This window comes from Erpetoichthys calabaricus, chromosome 4, assembly GCF_900747795.2.
Source record: "Erpetoichthys calabaricus chromosome 4, fErpCal1.3, whole genome shotgun sequence".
NCBI lineage: Eukaryota > Metazoa > Chordata > Cladistia > Polypteriformes > Polypteridae > Erpetoichthys > Erpetoichthys calabaricus.
In genome coordinates, this window is record NC_041397.2 from 37,465,345 (window position 1) to 37,486,490 (window position 21,146).

The 21,146-nt window shown below is 39.0% G+C and overlaps 1 protein-coding gene across 1 annotated transcript; it reads right to left on the reverse strand.

The window, feature by feature from the left end:
- Positions 1-631: 631 nt before the first annotated feature.
- Positions 632-1,612, reverse strand: LOC114650984 (olfactory receptor 24-like). Its single transcript, XM_028800939.1, has one exon. The coding sequence runs from the start codon at positions 1,610-1,612 to the stop codon at positions 632-634; it is 981 nt and encodes a 326-aa protein (XP_028656772.1).
- Positions 1,613-21,146: the final 19,534 nt, after the last annotated feature.

Consider the following 21,146-nt stretch of genomic DNA (forward strand, 5'->3'; position numbering starts at 1 on the left):
AATCAGTCAGTCAGTCAGTCAGTGAGTCAGTGAGGGCTTTGCCTTTTATTAATATGTATAGATTATCCAAAAACACAACTATTATGTTTTTCTAAAATTTAAATAGCAATACTCAGTAAAACATGCAATTTTAAAGTAACATTAAATATTATTTACAAACAAAATCTTGTGTCATAATAAAACTAAGAAAATGCATTATTCCATCTTGTTTTAAAAAAAGTAAGACATAAAAAGCTTCTTAAAATTTTATGCATAAGCTTTGTATTTGAATATGGGTTTCAATATTTATATGAAATAAAAATAATTTTTTTTTAAATAAGAGTTTGATTAAACATTTCCATTTTATTTTCACAGTCAAACATAACATATAGTAAAGCGGTATTTTAAGAGCCAGAAGTGTATTTTTCTTTTGCCATCTTTAAAAATGACTTATTACACACAAAACATAATAGTATTACAAACAACAATACAGATGAAGAGTTTCAATTTTTTATGCAAGTTTTACATTTACATTACATGAAATGCATATAATAAAGTAACATTTCTAGGTTATGTTAGAACATATGCAGTGCACATTTCATTTTCAAATATATCAAATAACTACATAAATTAGACATACCTAAGTACAGTATTATTTTATGGGACTAATTACACTCCTGAAAAACATTTTCTTGATTTGTTCTGTAATTTCATTTGTTTTGAGTGTGTATACAATTGGATTAAGCAGTGGGGGCAATGTGGCAGACAGGGATGTGTTAAGAATTCTAGCATCGGTATCAATTTTTTCATTTGCCCATATTATTACAAAATACATCAGTAAAAGAGGCAGATAAAATATGGCCACTAATATTAAATGAGTAGTGCAGGTTTTAAAAGTTTTTAATCTTCCACTGGCCGATGCTATTTTTAGGACTGCTACTATAATGCATGTATATGTTATTATGATAAAAATTAACGGAATGACTATGATTATTGCTATAAAACTATAAGCAATTGTACGATTTGCTGAATTATCATTGCAGGCTAGAACATACATAGGCCCATGATCACAAAAGTAGCTGTTAATAAAAACTGACTTACAAAATGATAACCGTGTCATGAAAATAACAGCTGTAATGACAAACATAAAAGCAACCATCCATGTAATTCCAATAATTAAAATCATTCTCTTATTTGTGTGAATACTACTACAATGAAGAGGAAAACATATAGCCATCAATCGGTCATAAGCAAGAACAGCAAGAGAAATTGATTCCATTGCACAAAAGTAATGTACAAAAAAGAGTTGCGCTAAGCATGCTTCATATGGAATAAAATTAAAATTAAATGCAAATGATAGTACATATCTTGGAATAAATGAGCTGCTGTAACTGATATCAACTACCGAAAGCATAAAAACTGCAATATACTTTGGTGTATGCAGATTTTCTGCATATACAATAACTGTCATTAAAAGAATATTTGCCATTATAGTTCCAAGATAAGCCACAGACAAAAACAAATAGTAATATTGAACATTTTGAAGAGACTGAAATCCACTAATGTAAAATCCCAAAGGTTTAACAAATGTGCTGTTGAGTCTTGCTGCAGTAGTTGAAACCTGGGTATTCATTATGAATATTCACATTGAATCCTTTGATTACCTTTGAAGTAAATTAGTTGTGATTTATATTGTTTTAGTAAATATTACATTTACTATAAAAAATAAAAAAGTACATTGAAATATTACATGATTAATAAACCTTAATTAGAATTAAATACAGTCTTCTTTGTCAATTTCATAATTGTTTAAAATCCATAGCCAACAGAATACTATCAAACTAAAATTCTCAGATCTGCTTAATCCCATACAAGGTTGTTGTAGCCTCAAAGTAAAAATATTACTGTGTTATCTTCTAAAAAGACAGCATGTATATTAACTTTACACTGCATCTACTACTACTGACTCCAATATTTAAGATTTATTTTTAGTGTTTTTATCTTGAATGTGTTATCCAGTTTATACGTGAAGCTGTCTAGGAGGACTTCATTAAAAATGCAAAAGCCCAATGGGTCACTGAAGTGTCAGGATAATTAAAGGATGGTCTGAGCAAATCCTGATGTGGTTAATTCACAAGAGCATGTCATTAAAAAAAGTATATTTAGAATAAATAACCTTCAATTAAATAAATTTAAGTACAGAACTTTATATTCTCTCCCGTAGGTCAGAATTGCATTATGAAGGATTAAAAACAGATGAGTAAATAGATAGATGTTATCTTGTGACAGTGAATAATCTGAAATAAGACTGCAATAATGATTGTCAATAAATTACAACAAAAGTGTCTATTTTGTAATAATGATATAAAAACAGTTTATTACATTACTTACTCTGAAATACATATTAACAAAAGTTTATTCAAGGAAAATAAACAAATCTTTACTTAGTATATGAGGATTTTTATTATCCTATTAATAAACTTTAACAATAAATTGTATTTTAAGGCAAAAGTGTGATTTTGGTGTAATTTATCTATGGCATACTGGTGTAGGAGACCTCTGTTTCCCGTTCCAGCCAGTACATTAGATGCTAAAAACATCGTAACTCCATTATAAGATCGGCTGTTAATTTGGGAGTGTTTCTCAAAATACATCATAACTAAAGTAGCATGTTAAATACTTCTTAATCTTTGTGCTTCCTAACCCAGCTGTTAATTGCAAAGTGTTTAATTGCTAAGGGCTTCTGTTTGCATTGACCTCAGACATAAGTAGTAGTCGTCACACAGAGTATACTAAATTCACATTATGACAGCTCCGTGAAAATTTGGAGTTTGCATGTTCTCCCCATCTCTGAGCTCCAGGTTCTCCGGTTTCCTCTCACAGTCCAAAGACCTTCAGGTTAGGAGGATTGGTAATACTAAGTTGGCCCTAGTGTGTCTGTTTATTCACTCTGCAATGGACTGCCCAAGAATTAGTTATGCCTTGCAACCTATGCTTACTGAGATAGGTTCAGGATGAAGAAAGTTTAGAAAATGGATGAATGAATGGATGCATGAATATTCCAATGTATTTCAGAAGTAAACACACAGTGAACTGTCCAAAGGAGAGTGAGGATTTTAAATATAAAATATGATTTGTTTATTTCACTTAATGACTATGGAAAAATAATAGATTAAATAAATGGGTTTTTTGGGATTAAGTTCCCCATGGCAAAGAGGGACTGTGCAATTAATTGCAATTCATCTGATCACTGCTCATAACATTCTGGAGTATATGTAAATTGCCATCATAAAAATTGAGACAGAAAACTTTGTGAAAATTTATATTTGTGTCATTCTCAAAACTTTTGTCCACAACTATTGTGACAGGCGACCGGCTATGGACTCCGGTCGTCACCCCCAGGCCGCTAGGAGGAGCCCTCCGGACAGCATATTTGTGCCCCGAGTTCCAGCAGGGCCTCATGGACTTTGTAGTGTTTTGACACAGCCCTGCTGGATACCTTGGGGGCCGCCAGGAGTCGCTGTAGGGGGGCTAGTGGGCTCTGGCATGCCCTATAACCCGGGAGTGCATCTCAGTCACGTGACTGGAAGAAGCGATGTGCTCCCGGGATGAAGAAAAGGACTTTGCCCTGACCCGGAAGGAAAACGGACTTGTGGGTTTGGCTTGGAGCCACTTCCGGGCCAGGGGCTATAAAAGGACTCTGGGTAAGCCCAGACACTGAGCTGAGCTGGGAGGTAGGGTGGCGACGTGTCTGGGCGAGGAGGAGAGAGAATTGTGTATTGGTTAATGAGTGTGGAGTGGAGGGTGCTTTGTGCACAGTATAGTATTATAATAAAATATTATTATACATTTACCTGGTCATCAGAGTGGTACCTGAGGGTTCGAGAGGTGGACACGAGCATCAACTGCTACACTGGCGTAGTCAGCAGGAGGAGCAGCCCATACGCTGACACAGTTCACGTGACCTCGCGCGATGGCGACCGGGAGGAAGGTCAGTTGCAAGCCTTCGGTGAGGTCAGTGCTTCCCCGACAAGTCTGGGCTCCCTGAAGGGGAAGGGGGCGGCGAGCGAAGCAGTGCCATTATTAAATAAAGAGAAAGAGAATGTGACTGAAGGATCTGCCGCTAAAGTGAAAGAGGCAGATCCCAGTCGGCTTGTTGTAGCCACCCGTCCCTCAGAAGACTCCATGTCCCAGGAGCCCTTGCGCTCATCAGCAGAGCACGTGCCAGGAAAGGACGTGCTCATTGGTTCCCGGTCGGCAGGTGACAAAAACAAGGAAGTGGCCTTACTGCCGGCCGAGACAAATAACTTTATAAACTTGCAGGAGCTCGAGAAATGTCTCGCGCCCCTTTACGCTTTCTTCCAGGGACTACAGAAGGTGAAGGAGCGTGTGGAGGAGCTGGGAGCTGCAGCCGAAGCGCCGTTGAAGGGACTGATGACGTACCTTCGGCGGTTAGGCCATGAAGCCCCGGCCTCAATTGATTCGGCGGTGCAGGTGAGTAAAATCTGCGCCGTATATAATAAGGGGACGCAGTGTGAATCGGCACCGCGTTTAATAAGTTGCGGTTGTCAAAGCGCTGTGTGCCCGACAGTAGAGTGTGGTACGAATACGGAGTGGTTGGGCAGCGATCCGATAGAACCGGGGCGGCGATATCAGACGCCGCTCTGGGATAACGCGGACCGTAAAAGCCCGACCCGCGTGGAAAAGGGGTTGCCGTTGGTTAATGAAGGGGCGGGGGAAGCACCGATCGTCCCGGGGCAGCTGAATAGTGCTGTTACCCGGAGCGATACGGTACTAATGACGCCGCCTCCGAGTTTACATAGGACAATGGGCGTGCAAACAGCAAAGAGGCTCTCTCTTTTCCATACAATACAATACAATACAGTTTATTTTTGTATAGCCCAAAATCACACAGGAAGTGCCGCAATGGGCTTTAACAGGCCCTGCCTCTTGACAGCCCCCTAGCCTTGACTCTCTAAGAAGACAAGGAAAAACTCCCAAAAAAACCTAGTAGGGAAAAATGGAAGAAACCTTGGGAAAGGCAGTTCAGAGAGAGACCCCTTTCCAGGTAGATTGGGTGTGCAGTGGGTGTCAAAAGAAGGGGGTCAATACAATACAGTACAGTACACAGAACAATTTCTGAATATAGTAAGAAATAAAAAAAAAATATATATAAATTTTAGAAGTACAGAGCAGAATTTAACAGTAGATGATATATCCCATAATAAGATTTGTATTTGTATAGAGTCCTGGAGACCTCATCCTTCAAGCTGCCTCCCCCATTTGGCCATTCCACAGCTGAAACAGTGCTGGGCCAGCCAATCCGATGAAAGGACCCCTCTCTCCCACGATTCCTGCGATCCTCCATCAGAGATGACTTTTCCTTAGGCAGGCAAAACAACTTGGCGGGTGGGCCGTGGCACCATAGAGAACCTCACGTTGTGCACAAGCCCCAGAGAAAGCAGGAGATCCCCACACAGAAATGCGGGTCTCCTAACAGGGAAAAGAAACGGGCAAAGAGCAGCAAAGCGGCTGTTAACCCCTCCTTGGCGGAGGACAGGGTGGAGCTGACAGAATTCCCGAGGTGCTTCAGGTCTCGGGAAGGGAGGCCACCAGGAGGACGTCTGGGCGAGGAGGAGAGAGAATTGTGTATTGGTTAATGAGTGTGGAGTGGAGGGTGCTTTGTGCACAGTATAGTATTATAATAAAATATTATTATACATTCACCTGGTCATCAGAGTGGTACCTGAGGGTTCGAGAGGTGGACACGAGCATCAACTGCTACACTATATATACTGTATATCATTCTGCATTTAATTGTGCCTTCCCAGATGTGCAAGCTACCTGTGCCATATGCACTAATGCACCACCATGCAATCTTGGAGGCTGGCTTTTGAATTGTGTGCTGGTAACGAGCTGGATGGTCCTTCTCCTCTTTAGCCAGAAGGATGCAGCATCCATGATTTCCAAAAAAAATTTTGATTTATCAGACCACAGGACAGTTTTCCATTTTGCCTCAATCCACCTTAAATGAGCTCGAACATGGAGAAAGCGTCAGGTGTTTCTACATCATGTATGTGGCTTCTTCTTTGCATAGTAGAGTTTTAACTTGCATTTGTGGATGCAGTAATGAACTTGGATTTCAAAAGTGTCCTTGAGCCCATGTAATGATTTCCACTACAGAATCATGTTGTTATTTAATGCAGTGCTGCCTGAGGGCATGAAGATCATGGCCATCCAGCATTGGTTTTCAACCTTGTCCTTTTCATATAGAGATTTCTCCAGATTCTTTGAATTTTTTTAATGATATTTTGAAATCCCTAAATTCTTTGAAATTTAACTTTAAGGACTGTTATTTTTAAACTGTTGCCCTATTTGCCCGTGCAGTCTTTCACAGAATGATGAACTCCTTTCCATCTTTACTTCTGAGAGATTCTGCCTTTCTGTGATGCTCTATTTTCAATTAAATATGAGTTTAAATGATTTGCAAATCATCACATTCTTGATTAAGGTAATGTATAATTTGAGTCAGAAATACTTCTCTGAAGTGATTTTACATTAATTAGATTACATTAATTAGATTTTGATCATCAGTTTCTTAGTTTTAGCAATAAATTCTACTTGTGAACTGCACCGTACAATATTTTTATGTTGCATAGATGGCACTTCTTGAATATGCTGTTTTGTACAATGTGTAGACAAGATATACAAGCTACTTTTTCACTGTAAATAAGGCCCCATCCCAATTTTTTGAAACGTTTTGCTGGCATTGTTCTACGTCAGAGTGACAGTGAGGGATGCCATTTTGGACAGTGCAACAACAAATGATCTGTTTCCTTCATCCTTTAGTATATGTCACAAATTACTGTCCACAGTTGTATTTATACTGTTGGAACACTGTTCACATTTAAAGCAGAGATTTTGTTAGGGAAATCTAAACATTATTTTATGTTAAATATACTGGGTGGGGCAGAAATAACTCCCACATTTTGAAAAAATCACTGTGGGTGTCCAAAGCAGGTAGAGGGGTGCGGTCCATTCCGTTAGGTAGGATACATAATAAAGTTTTAAGTCGTCACCATGCCGTGGTCGGGTGAGCATCGAGGCTTTGTAGTGGAGGCTTTTTTCAAAAATGGCGAATCCGTAACTGCGACGCAGCAGGCGTTTCGCACGCGGTTCGGTTTACATACTAAAGTATCTATCTATCTGTCTGTCTGTCTGTCTGTCTGTCTGTCTGTCTATCTATCTATCTATCTATCTATCTATCTATCTATCTATCTATCTATCTATCTATCTATCTATCTATCTAATGAAAGTGTTCCAGACTGGAAAACGATTTTGCTGTGGGTTCAAAGAGTAAGGGCAACAGGATCTGCACTGAAGGGGGTACCTCAAGGCCAAGGTTTTCAAACATCATCTTCAGTCCTTGGACCAACTAAAGGAGGCCATTCAAGAAGAAATTGAAGGAATTTCGTCCGACATGCTAGTGAGAGTGATGGAAAACTTCCAAGAACAGCTCCAAATGTGTATCAGCCGTCAAGGCCACCATTTGGACGATATAATTTTTAAAACCTAAAGTAAAAAAACATTTTTATATCTACATTTGGGAAATAAAAAGTTTTTGGTGATACCTCGTACCATTTTTTTTTCAATCCCCCTTTGAAATGTGGGAGTTATTTCTGCCCCACCCTGTACTAAACACACACAAGCTACATATATTTAATAGTTTCTACAGTAGAATAATAGGTAGCATGGTGGCGCAGTGGGTAGCGCTGCTGCCTCGCAGTTAGGAGACCTGGTTTCGCTTTCTGGGTTCTCCCTGTGTGGAGTTTGCATGTTCTCCCCTTGTCTGTGTGGGTTTCCTCCGGGTGCTCTGGTTTCCTCCCACAGTACAAAGACATGCAGGTTAGGTGCATTGGCGATTCTAAATTGTCCCTAGTGTGTGGGGGTGTGTGCCCTGCGGTGGGCTAGCGCCCTGCCTGGGGTTTGTTTCCTGCCTTGTGCCCTGTGTTGGCTGGGATTGGCTCCAGCAGACCCCTGTGTTCGGATTCAGCGGGTTGGATAATGGATGGATGGATGGATGTTTACCTTTACATTATCACAGCATTAATACCAACAGCAGGATGATGTTAATTATACTCTCATTTTGGCTGCTAACAGTGGGCACATCATCTATAAGTGTTCTCCTAATTACAAGACTCAGCTTCTGCAGGTCCACAGTGGTGAACAGTTTTTTTTGTGATAATGGACCAGTGTTCCGCTTAGCCTGTAATGATGTTTACCCAAATCTCATAATGGGCTTTATAAGTATAGCATTGTTTCTTTTTATGCCACTGATGATCATTCTGATTTTATACATTGCCATTGGAATCACACTGTTAAAAATTGCAACAGCAGAAGGAAGGCACAAAGCATTAAAAACATGTACATCGCACATCATGCTGGTGGCAATGTATTAAATTCCATTGACTTATACGTATTTTGCAGGACAGTTTGCCAGAATAAGTTACAATACTAGAATTCTTAATAACACACTGTGTACAACAATTCCACCAATGATGAACCCTGTAATTTATACACTAAAAACCGAAGAGATGATGGATTTATTAAAACAAATGTTACGAAAGAAGAAAGTAAAGACTAGAAGGAGTAATCCTCTTTAATAAAATCCCTGTTTGCGTCCATGTGTCTGTGTGTGTGTGTCTTCTGGTGAAGTGTGCATGCGCGGGGCTCGGTGCGATGCTTCAAAGGCTGCCTGACGCGTCACACAAGACAGAGAGGGCGGGACCTATAAAATATCGCGCGGCTGATCCAATTGGATTTCAGTAAATGAGGTAAGACCTAAAACATAATGCACGAAAAATCCAATCGGGTACTGAGACGCGGAGACCAGCTTCCCCAAAGAGGTGGGATTAGTGTTTGTTGTTGTGCAAGTGTTCACTCTGAGGTTGTCAGATTTGCGATTAACAAACTTGGCCCGGTAAAGTGTAAAGTGTTTTCCGAAATATACGAATTTTCATGATATTACAATAGGATGACTTTTAAAAGTAGATTTATTTTCGCGCACATAAAATCCGTTGCTGGGGAGACGCCATACATACAATAATCAGCTGCACGCCAGCACAGATTAAAATACTTGCTGGAGAGATATATTACTGTGAGAGAAAATTAAAGGCACACAATACAGTGACGCATATTACAGCCACATACAAGCCAGTATTACTGTAACAGAAAATAGACAGTCCTTTGCCATTTAATATAGACTGTTCCTACTAATGTTTATGCACTACTATTCTAGCGCCCATTATTGTAACGGGCTTAATGTCTAGTAAATAAATAATTTCTATCCCATTTGTTGCATTATTGCATGAATATACTGCAAGGTACACGTAATAGAAAAAAATACTATGCATCAGCTTACTGAACCTAAAGTAATTGAAGCAATGTTGTAATTTCCAGTGAATGGCTGTGATACTTAATGATTTTTTTTACCATTTTTGTTACTTTTGTTAAATGTTAAAATTTATATCCTGATTACTTCAGTACAGCCAAATATTTTATCATGCTTATTATTACTGCTTTTCTATTTTTAATGCCTGATTAAAAAAACTGTTAATAATTTTGTGTTTTTTTACATACTTTAAATGGGATTCACTAATTGCATAAAAAATGTTAACTGTTTGTTAAAGACTTTAAAGTAATAGATACTTTTGTCTCATTTACTTGAGTGAGTGATTTGCACATTTTCTTTAGGTAAAAATTATACAGCAAAAATGGAAGAACATGAAAATGAATATTTGGAATAATTATTTTGACTGATTGCACAATGAATGTTTAAATGAAGCAACAAACAACACACTGTACATACTGTACACAGATTTCCACAGCTTGAATGTTAAGGAAACCAGTTCCACCCCCTTTATTCCATATTTGTACATTTCAAAATTTGAAAAAAGGAAGGTTAATGCAAGTGGGTGTCATATTTTGTAATATATGATTTTTCTGCTGAAGGTAAGACTGTCAGCGAAGAAAGCAGTTTTTCTAAAATTAAATGTCGTCTTCTGATGACAGATAAATGGGTAGCAATTACTAATAATTTCATGTGAAATCATTTAGAAACCTGGACAATGGATGAATATTTTTAGGTTCTGCAAAAAAGGTTTTACAAGTAATGAATAAGTGATATTTAAAGATTTAAAAGTCTATAAATTCATTCAATGATAAAAGCCAGGCAGAAACATTAAGTAGCCACTTTTCTAAACAACTCAAACAGTAGAAAGTTGTGTATGATAAATAAAATGGTGTAACTGGTCTTCAATCAACACATTAATGAAGTCATGAATCCATTACATATTACTGAACTGTTTCCTAAAAAGAATATTGTGTTACTCATTGGTAACAATACTTTATTAGCCATTTCTTAAATCTTTTGTAAATGTTTTAAAACACATGATATGTGAATTATTATGCAATGGAATTCATATCTATTTGAGTGTGCATGAACTAATAATCACTTCAGCTTTATTTAATGTTGATGATTTGCTAATAAATGTTATTATGAAGTGTGACAGATTAATGTATATCAAAACAATAATAGGTCTTCATGCCAGAATTTAAATAATAATAGCAGCCCTGGTTAACCTACCATTGTTTAAACAATAACACATGACCTAATAAACAAATTATTATTTAATTGAATTCATATCTATTTCAGTGTCCGTGAACTAATAATCACTTTAGAATTATTTAATGTTCATTAATGATTTTTTAATAAATGTTATTATAAAGTATGACAGAGAAATGCATATCATAGAACAATAATATGTTTTTCATGCCAGAATGTAAATAATAAAAATTAGAACCACTGGTTAACCTACCATTTCTTAAATAGTAAAAATCATTCATTAAAATCAATTCCATTCAGATAATTTTTGTATAGCACTCTTCAGTGAGTGCAGATGCAGAGCACTTTGATATGTTCACAGGGCAAATTGCAAATAAACACTTTACAAATGACTAATTACAGAATGAATACACATAAAGACACAGAATTGTTTAAACAGACAAGAGCCAAAGTGGTTTGAAACTGACTAACATACATGGAACCCAACAATATATGTCCATTAATTAATTGTTAAATTAGGAACATCAGAAACTGTCAAATGAACAGACAGGAGCTGTAAAAAGGTTTGGGGCAGCCTCCTGTATACTTGAAGCAAATTTGAGAATTGAAAGTACAATAGTACAGATTTGAGTCCACAACAGAACTGCCTGGATGAGGCAAAGATGGTGGCTTTAAGGGATGGCAAAGGAAGTGACATCATCAAGGCCTGAAGGAATTTCCTGTAACTGGTCTGCAGTGGAAAGAGAGAAAGGATTAGTGCACCTCACCACCCCCTGGTCTGGCGTGGAATGACCCTCATTCGAGCCCTTTAGCTGCCTCCCATGCGCACGTGTGTGACAAAACATAATAATCTGTTTTATTATATGCTGTCACTGAACCTAGACAAATTAATTTTATACAAAATATTTAAGGAGAAGAGCTGTATGAGATTCAAAAACACGTAGGGATTCTGAGTAATAAGAAAGGTAAGAAACACACTTGTCAAATTCATGCCTGATAGTATGGTTGGCCATCAATAACACTCCTGCTTGTATTCTTCTCATTATAAGTTTTTGCTGCTAAGAGGAAGTGAGCTAATGGCTATGTCACAGTTAAACTAATGAGCAGATGGGAATAACAGCATAAGTAAAGTTATTTAAAGTGGTACAATCCACTTCATATATATGGAAAGAGCAGGGTAACCAGTACAAAGCAAACATTTTATAAATCTTTTTACAGCATGGTAGTAATTGCAGTCTGATATCAGGAAAATGGAGAATACCATTCACAGAAAATATGTTTAATCTAAAGTGTAAGGGGAGTGTGAATCATACCTGCTATTAAAAGAAAAAAAAAGATGTTTGTCATCTACTTGTGATGTAACAGCATGAAATAGAACATGTACAATATTAAGAAAATTACAAAAACAGAAACAGACCTAGAGGCACTTATTAGCTCTTTTAAATTTGAAATTCATATTCCTATTTTGCGAAGATGTCAGAAATATATTAATACCAAGACTGTGTTTTCCCTGTAACACTTAAGATTGTGAACTCAGCACATACAAAAGAGGTCAAGCTGGTTAAACAACACAAGAACTTTAGCTAGCAACACTCTCACAGGCATAGCCATATCAGGCTCACAAGGCACATATACAGTGGTGTGAAAAACTATTTGCCCCCTTCCTGATTTCTTATTCTTTTGCATGTTTGTCACACAAAATGTTTCTGATCATCAAACACATTTAACCATTAGTCAAATATAACACAAGTAAACACAAAATGCAGTTTGTAAATGGTGGTTTTTATTATTTAGGGAGAAAAAAAAATCCAAACCTACATGGCCCTGTGTGAAAAAGTAATTGCCCCCTGAACCTAATAACTGGTTGGGCCACCCTTAGCAGCAATAACTGCAATCAAGCGTTTGCGATAACTTGCAATGAGTCTTTTACAGCGCTCTGGAGGAATTTTGGCCCACTCATCTTTGCAAAATTGTTGTAATTCAGCTTTATTTGAGGGTTTTCTAGCATGAACCGCCTTTTTAAGGTCATGCCATAGCATCTCAATTGGATTCAGGTCAGGACTTTGACTAGGCCACTCCAAAGTCTTCATTTTGTTTTTCTTCAGCCATTCAGAGGTGGATTTGCTGGTGTGTTTTGGGTCATTGTCCTGTTGCAGCACCCAAGATCGCTTCAGCTTGAGTTGACGAACAGATGGCCGGACATTCTCCTTCAGGATTTTTTGGTAGACAGTAGAATTCATGGTTCCATCTATCACAGCAAGCCTTCCAGGTCCTGAAGCAGCAAAACAACCCCAGACCATCACACTACCACCACCATATTTTACTGTTGGTATGATGTTCTTTTTCTGAAATGCTGTGTTCCTTTTACACCAGATGTAACGGGACATTTGCCTTCCAAAAAGTTCAACTTTTGACTCATCAGTCCACAAGGTATTTTCCCAAAAGTCTTGGCAATCATTGAGATGTTTCTTAGCAAAATTGAGACGAGCCCTAATGTTCTTTTTGCTTAACAGTGGTTTGCGTCTTGGAAATCTGCCATGCAGGCCGTTTTTGCCCAGTCTCTTTCTTATGGTGGAGTCGTGAACACTGACCTTAATTGAGGCAAGTGAGGCCTGCAGTTCTTTAGACGTTGTCCTGGGGTCTTTTGTGACTTCTCGGATGAGTCATCTCTGCGCTCTTGGGGTAATTTTGGTCGGCCGGCCACTCCTGGGAAGGTTCACCACTCTTCCATGTTTTTGCCATTTGTGGATAATGGCTCTCACTGTGGTTCGCTGGAGTCCCAAAGCTTTAGAAATGGCTTTATAACCTTTACCAGACTGATAGATCTCAATTACTTCTGTTCTCATTTGTTCCTGAATTTCTTTGGATCTTGGCATGATGTCTAGCTTTTGAGGTGCTTTTGGTCTACTTCTCTGTGTCAGGCAGCTCCTATTTAAGTGATTTCTTGATTGAAACAGGTGTGGCAGTAATCAGGCCTGGGGGTGGCTACGGAAATTGAACTCAGGTGTGATACACCACAGTTAGGTTATTTTTTAACAAGGGGGCAATTACTTTTTCACACAGGGCCATGTAGGTTTGGATTTTTTTTCTCCCTAAATAATAAACACCATCATTTAAAAACTGCATTTTGTGTTTACTTGTGTTATATTTGACTAATGGTTAAATGTGTTTGATGATCAGAAACATTTTGTGTGACAAACATGCAAAAGAATAAGAAATCAGGAAGGGGGCAAATAGTTTTTCACACCACTGTAGTTATGCTCTTCCCTGAATAAATTTATTATTCTCAGAGAAAAACATCCCTACTTTTTACCTTACTGTATCTGAGAAAGAGTTTATTGTTATTTCTTATGAAATTGCTGTCTGTTACAGACCAACTGCTAAATACCCAGCTATCTCAACAACAGTTTCAATAATCTAACTTTGTTTCTTAAGCACGGGCGGTACCATCACAAACCCTATGTAGACAATTATGCCAAATACCAGTACACTATGTTTGATCTCCTTGCAATAAAGAAAAAAATAAACAGTTGCTTTTACATTACAATAAATTTCAGTGCTTAGATAATGAAGTTTAGTGCATGTTGTTACTCTCTGATACTGCAACTGAGACGCTTATTCATGCTTTTGTCACCTCGCGACTTGACTGTTGCAATACATTGTTTGGTATCCCTACTCAGAGTCTAAACAAATTACAATACAGTATGTACAAAATTCAACAGCAAGACTGGTTACCAACTTTAAACCCTGGGAGCATATTATTCCTCAGGTCAGGTCAGGTCAGGTTGTGAAGCATGCACTGGTACAGCACATTGCCACACCCACAACACAACAAAACAGTTCTGATTCGTTGTTGGCAACCCCCCAGGAACACACGCTGTCCAGTCCCACCCTCCAGAAATGACCCTCTATCTGCCGCATCCAGGTGTTACGTGGGTGTCCCCTTGGCCTGGTCCAGCCAATCGGATCCTCAATAATAAGTATCCTGCAAGCAGGATCACCCTCTGGGAATTGTGCCACATGGCCGTAGTTCCTTAACTGATGCTCCCTTACAATGCAGGCAATATGCCTCATTTGGGACTCCGTGTGAAACCGCTCATTCGACACAAGTCAAACTGGCGGTATCCAAGGGTTCTCCAAAGTGACACAGTACCGAAGGAGTCCAGTCTTCGTCTTAGGTCACTGGATAGCGTTTAGGTCTCACAGCCATAGAGCAAGACAGGAAGCACCAGGACTCTAAAATCTTAGACCTTCATCCTTTTTGCATAGACAATGGGAGCATCAAACTCCCCTTTCCAGTGACCTCATGACCTCCCATGCCCTCCCAATCCATTTACTGACTTCATAAGAAGAGTCACCAGAGGCATGAATGTCACTGCTGAGGTAAGTAAACCTGTGGACAAGGTCAATACTCTCTCCGCAGACACACACACTGCTGATGGCTGTGACTAGGAGGTCATTAAAAGGCCTGGATCTTGGTTTTTATCCAAGACACTTCCAAGCCCAGACACTCGGACTATGTGCTCAGTCTCTCGATCAGAGCCTCCATTGACTCCATGAAGATCACAGCATCATCAGCAAAGTCAGGATCAGTGAATCTTTCTGGACCCCACGACCTTGCCCAACACCCAGTCCAGGCAAGCATTGAACAGAGTAAGAGCAAGATCCCTGATGAACCCCAGGATCAACTGGGAAAAAACACAGAGGTTCTGCCTCCACTCTACACAGCGCTCACAGTACCAGTGTACAGGCCAGCCATGATATCCAGCAACCTTGAGGGGATCCTGTGAAGTCTCAGAATGTCCCACATGCCAGCTTGATCAACTGAGTCAAAAATCAACAAAGGCTGCAAAGACACTTTGCCAATATTTGCGTTTGCACTCCATGAGAACCCTTGGTGCCAGGATGTGGTCAGACTTCTTAGGTGTAAACACCAGACTGCTCCAGTTGCTGGTAGGTGAGCAAGTGATTACAGATCCTATTGAGGATGACCCTAGCAAGAATCTCACCCAGCACTGAAAGCAGTGTTATCCCCCTGTAGTTGCCGCAATCAAGACGATCACCCTTCCCTTTCCAGAATAGGGACGACAAGTTCCATTTTCCAGTCAGTTGAGATGATGCCAGTCTCCCACATGAAAGCAAAAATTGCTTGCAATGTTAGGGGGACAGCCTTAACACCAACCTGGAGAAATTCACCCTGGATACCACAGATCCCTGCAGCCTTCCCTACTGTCAGCTGGTTCACAGCTAATTGGAGGATTCAACATTCTAGTCAGAGGATAACCTTGTCCTGGGTATGATGTTAAACTGCATTCAGCCCTGCAAGTGGTCCTCCATCTTGCAGGGAAATCATGGGGGTTGGTGGCAGGATTGGCACTCCAGCCATCGTTAAAAAAAACTTCATGCAGCTATGAGGCGACAGAAAGGACACCTTTCTGTTCTCCGTGGGAGTAGCTCTGCTACAACTGCCCATAGGAAGGCTGCTTGCATTATGAAGGGGATGAGGGATAGCCCTCAGGAGCCCCATCCTGAAAGAGTCAAAACTGTCAGAGAGCCAATGGGGTCAGGCCTGTCAGGGATCAGAACTGGTGTGGTCGTACTGCTGCATGGCAGCACTTGGGTCGCAATTTGAGGAGGCCTATCCAGGTAGGTGCGTGGAATATCTTGTCTCTCTGGCGGCACTCTCTGAGGTGTACGGACCTGGGACTGACCACAACTCTGTAGGTGGATACACCTTTTATTGGTCTGGTTGCTCTGATTGCTGTCATACTCAGGGAATAGCTGTTGCTGTAGCAGATCAGCTCCTTCTGATGGTGTCCGATGTTTCTCCTTTCAATGACCATATTATGAGATTTAGATTACGACCACTCTCTAGGTGCCTTGTCTGTTGTCTCAAGTGTTTGCTCTGACCGTGATGAGTGATGTCTCCGTGAGGGAGACATTTTATTCACAACTTCGCTCAGTGGTTGATGGCTGTCCATGAGGTGCCACTATTCTGGTCATGGGTGACTTCAATGCAATACTGTAGCAATATATATTACACCATATGCACATTCAGGAAGAGTGATTTTTTTTCTTTTTGTTTGTGAGGTTTTCAAACACACTTTATTGTTTTATTGGTTTAATCAGTGTACAGTAGAGTGTATTATTTTTTTCTTCAAGTTTAAACAAAAAATTTAATGTCAGACATGCATAAAAAATGGGCAACTTCAGGGCTCTGAGTATCTGAGGGCACTGTCTGTAACATTTTCTTGTCTATTGCCTATTGATGACTCTTCCTCTACCCCTGGACCAGAAGTTCCACCCCAGACTACATATACAGCAACTCAAAGCCAGAGCACAGCATTTATTTTGGAATCTGTGACCGAATTTGACACAGCTTCACATCAGAAATGACTCCCTACTTAGTGAAAACTGATCTTGAAGACCCAAGTGGTCATATTCTGCTATTATTATTATAACTTGTTTCCCTTTTTCCTTGTTCATTATATAGGATACCCCAACACTTCATCCTCTCTTTTTCATTCTTATTACTAAGTACATACTTAGTGCACACTCTATACAATATACATTTTCATGCATACGCACCAAAGGATCATCTTCCGGGCATACCTAATGTAAGCTGTGTGCTCTGCTTTCCTCTCTACTATATACTGTGGTAAAGGTTCCCACAAACTTTGACACACAATTACAGATAAATTGCAGTACACATTTTTCAGGAGTGATTTTGTGAATAAGGGCGGGATTACAATCAGTACACAAAAAACATAATATTTTACTTTTTAGCTCTGTAATGCATGTGTAAACGTGAGAGGACCTCAAGGGTGTCCATTGAAAACCAGGTTTTAAAGTAACTCAATGCAGCAAAGTTCACCGAAGTTACGTGATTAAATGATTTCTAAAACAGCATTTATGATTTTGAAGACATGTTCATATTTGAATTGAAGCAGTTTCTTTCAAGTATTTTGGGGTTTACGCTTTGAGTAGTGAGAAAAAGCGCTATATAAATGCAAAGTATTATTATTAAAGTATTATTACTCTTCTGTTGTTTGGGCTGTCATTTTCTTCTTGCATTTGTTACCTACAAATGGATAAGTGCCCTTCAGTAACCCAAAGAATAAACTGAGCTGGATTATTATATACAGTATATCAGTACTGACTTTGTTGTCCGCATATTTGCATTGGGTGTGACAAGGATGGACAAGATTAGAAATGAGTATGTTAGTGGGTCAGCTCAGGTTGGAAGGTTGGGAAACAAAGTCAGAGAGGCGAGATTGTGCTGGTATGGACATGTGCAGAGGAGAGATGCTGGGTATATTGGGAGAAGGATGGAGGTGCAAGGTAAGAGGAAAACAGGAGGGCCTACAAGAAGGTATATGGACGTGGTAAGAGAGGACATGAATTTGGTGGATATAGCAAAGCAAGATGCAGAGGACAGAAAGATATGGAAAAAGATGACCCGCTGTGGCGACCCCTAACAGAAGCAGCTGCAAGATGAAGAAGAAGATCAGTACTGACTTTGTTTTTTTTTTATTGTATTTGTCATTGTTACAAATTGAGTTTCTTTTTTTATGTTAGTAGTATTTAACATTGAGAGTAGCTCTCTTTTGTTATTACTTCTTTCCAATTTTTTGAATGCTTTATTAACTTAATACAGTAGTTAAGAGATAATCAGTGTTTAAGTATATTTCTGTTAAAATTTCTACTGTAAAATCAGTAGTAAAGGGAGTAGTAGTGTGGGGACCACATTTCAAAATTAGGGTATCAGAAAGCTGAAAACCAGGCCTTTTTTCTGTCCTAGACAGACAGATCCTATACAGACAGCTGACCAATAAATGCATGATGTGAAAGAGGTCAAGACCTTTGATTGCAAACCAAATTGTAAAAGGACAGTGTCAATCACATCATGTCTTGTTGGTGCCAAATATTACTTTCCTCAAGATTAATAAATATCTTTTAAGTGAGCAAAAAAGAAGTACACAATCTCACTGGCTTGCCTGAGACAACTGCCTACATTATTTGATCCTGGACAAGTTACATCTATCAACAACTTGCCACCAGTTTACCTTCTTTAATTAAATCAATGTCAATCATTTCTGTTCTATCTTTAACATTACACATTCTAGAACATCAAAATTTGTGATTTCATTGTGTTCCCTGTGTAGATCATTTAGACTCTTGAGATCTGAAATTAGTTTTATAGCTTTTATTCTGCAGGATTATGTTTAATGAGTCTCTATCTTTATTATATACACTGCTCAAAATAATTAAGGGAATACCTAATCATAACAGTCTAACACCAAGTCAATTAAGCTTCTCAGTCTAACACCAAGTCAATTAAGCTTCTGGTATATCAATTTGTCCAGTTAGGGAGAATAAGACATTGTGAATCGACTTCTCCGGCTTTGGTGCAAATAAAAGTGACAGCAGGTTCACTGTAGAGGCAACAGCAAGACACCCACTAAAAGGGTAATGGTTTTGCATGTTGTGCACACAGAGAATTCCTCTCTCCATATCCTGCCTAAATGATTCTTCTCTAGTTTTGTATTGTGGTAGAGTCCTTTTCAGTACTGGTAACATGAGTATATAAAATTATAGTGTATATAAAATTACACTTCTGCCATTTTGTTTGTTCAAACATGTGAACACCACTACATCTATTTGTGTAAACCTTTCCAATTAAAGTATTTCTGATTTAGTCTAACACAGAATATAAACTAATACAATTTTATGTTTTCAATGCATAAATATCTAGAAAAAAAGAAAAACTAAGACAACCTTAACTTGCCATTTTCACTAGATTTAATCTTAGTAGCATCAGAATAAAACATAATATCAATGTAATTTTTATTTCAAAAGATTTAGAAATAATTTCATAACCAAACAGGTGTTTATGTTGACCAGAATAATTATAGAGAATTTTTAAATATGTGTGTTGAAAAAGAACATGATTTTTACATTTGCTGCTCAATAAGTCTTTCATTGATCATATTAAGAATCCATGCAATCTTTTCTGAATGCTTATTTTATGGTGGAAAAAAAATGTTCTATTTAGTCGTTCTGTAGGGCAAATAATAAGTGCGCAAACAACCCATTCATGTAATCCCATGATTGAGTTGGAGTAACAAATCTTTTGAGATGGGGAGGGAGAGGAGGTGGACATTTCATGTGGGTATGACACAATTATTTCCACTGTTCTATGAATTGTCCTTTGCTGCAGAATTACTTCTGCTTCTCCAGATCCTACACTAAATTTCACAGTTAAATTTCTTCTCTTAAAAAGAGCCTAATAACCTCAGAAGAAATAAATGCTGAGTGATGCTAAATAGTACACGTCTTTCTGTTGTAATGAGGCAATCATAAGTACCAAATCCGGTTTTTATTTATTTTATTTTATCACTCTTCCAGGCAAAGCCTGGTGGAGCAGCCAGTTGGTTATAAACATCACAATGCTCCAGTAAAGTCAACAGCTCTACAGTCCTGAACCATGCACTCTGTGTTAAGTCTAAGTTAATTAGTCGAAACAATGGGTGAATATGGATCATTGTTATTGGTTTCACAGTCATGCACTCAGATAAACAGGGCAATCTTAGATTAACCTCAAATGCATGCTTTTATAGTGAGAAAACCAGATTACCTGGAGAAAACACGTAAAAAATCCAACCTGATACATGATAATGGGCTTAATGGAATGAATAGTCTCTTCTCATTTGTCAAATTTCTTATGTCTTATCCTCTACACCCTCTACACATATGACTGTGTCCCCACTTACCATATCAAAAAGATCATAAAGTTCGCGGATGACACGACGGTGGTCGGACTCATCTCGGGCAAGTAGGGTGAGCTGGCATACAGGGACGAGGTGGAGCGGCTGTCAGAGTGGTGCAGAGTCAATTACCTGCTCCTCAAAACCACAAAAACAAAGGAGCTTGTTAATGACTTTAGAAAAAACAAAACTGACATCCAGCCACTCATCACTGGCGGGGCCTGTGTGGAGAGGGTCCCGGTGTTCAGGTTTCTGGGCATTGAGCTGGAGGATGACCTGACCTGGAGCGCCAACACCAAGGAGCTGCTGAAGAAGGCACAGCAGAGACTGTATTTTCTGAGAATCCTCAGAAAGAAACATCTCCCCAGAAATCTGCTCCTTGCCTTTTATCACTGTTCCATCGAGAGTGTGCTCATGTATGGACTGTGTGTGTGGTACGGCAGCTGCACTTCCTGAGAAAGGAAAGCGCTCCATAGGGTCATCAGGACAGCAGAGAGAACAATTGGTTGTACCCTCCCCACTCTGGAACAAATCTACACCTCCTGATGCCGCAAAAAAGCAACAGACATTTCACAGGATTCATCACATCACGGTCATTGCCTCTTCCAGCTTTTGCCATCGGGCAAGACATACAGAGCAATGAAAACCAGGACAAACCGCCTTAAAAACAGCTTTTATCCAAAAGCAATCATGGCCCTGAACTCAGAATAAAACTGCTCCATATCATTCTACCAATGTGCAATATAGACCTTAAGTCAACCAATGCAATTTGTATA

Coding starts and splice junctions, on each gene's coding strand:
- LOC114650984 (XM_028800939.1), bottom strand. CDS start 1,612: ATGAATACCCAGGTTTCAACTACTGCAGCAAGACTCAACAGCACATTT.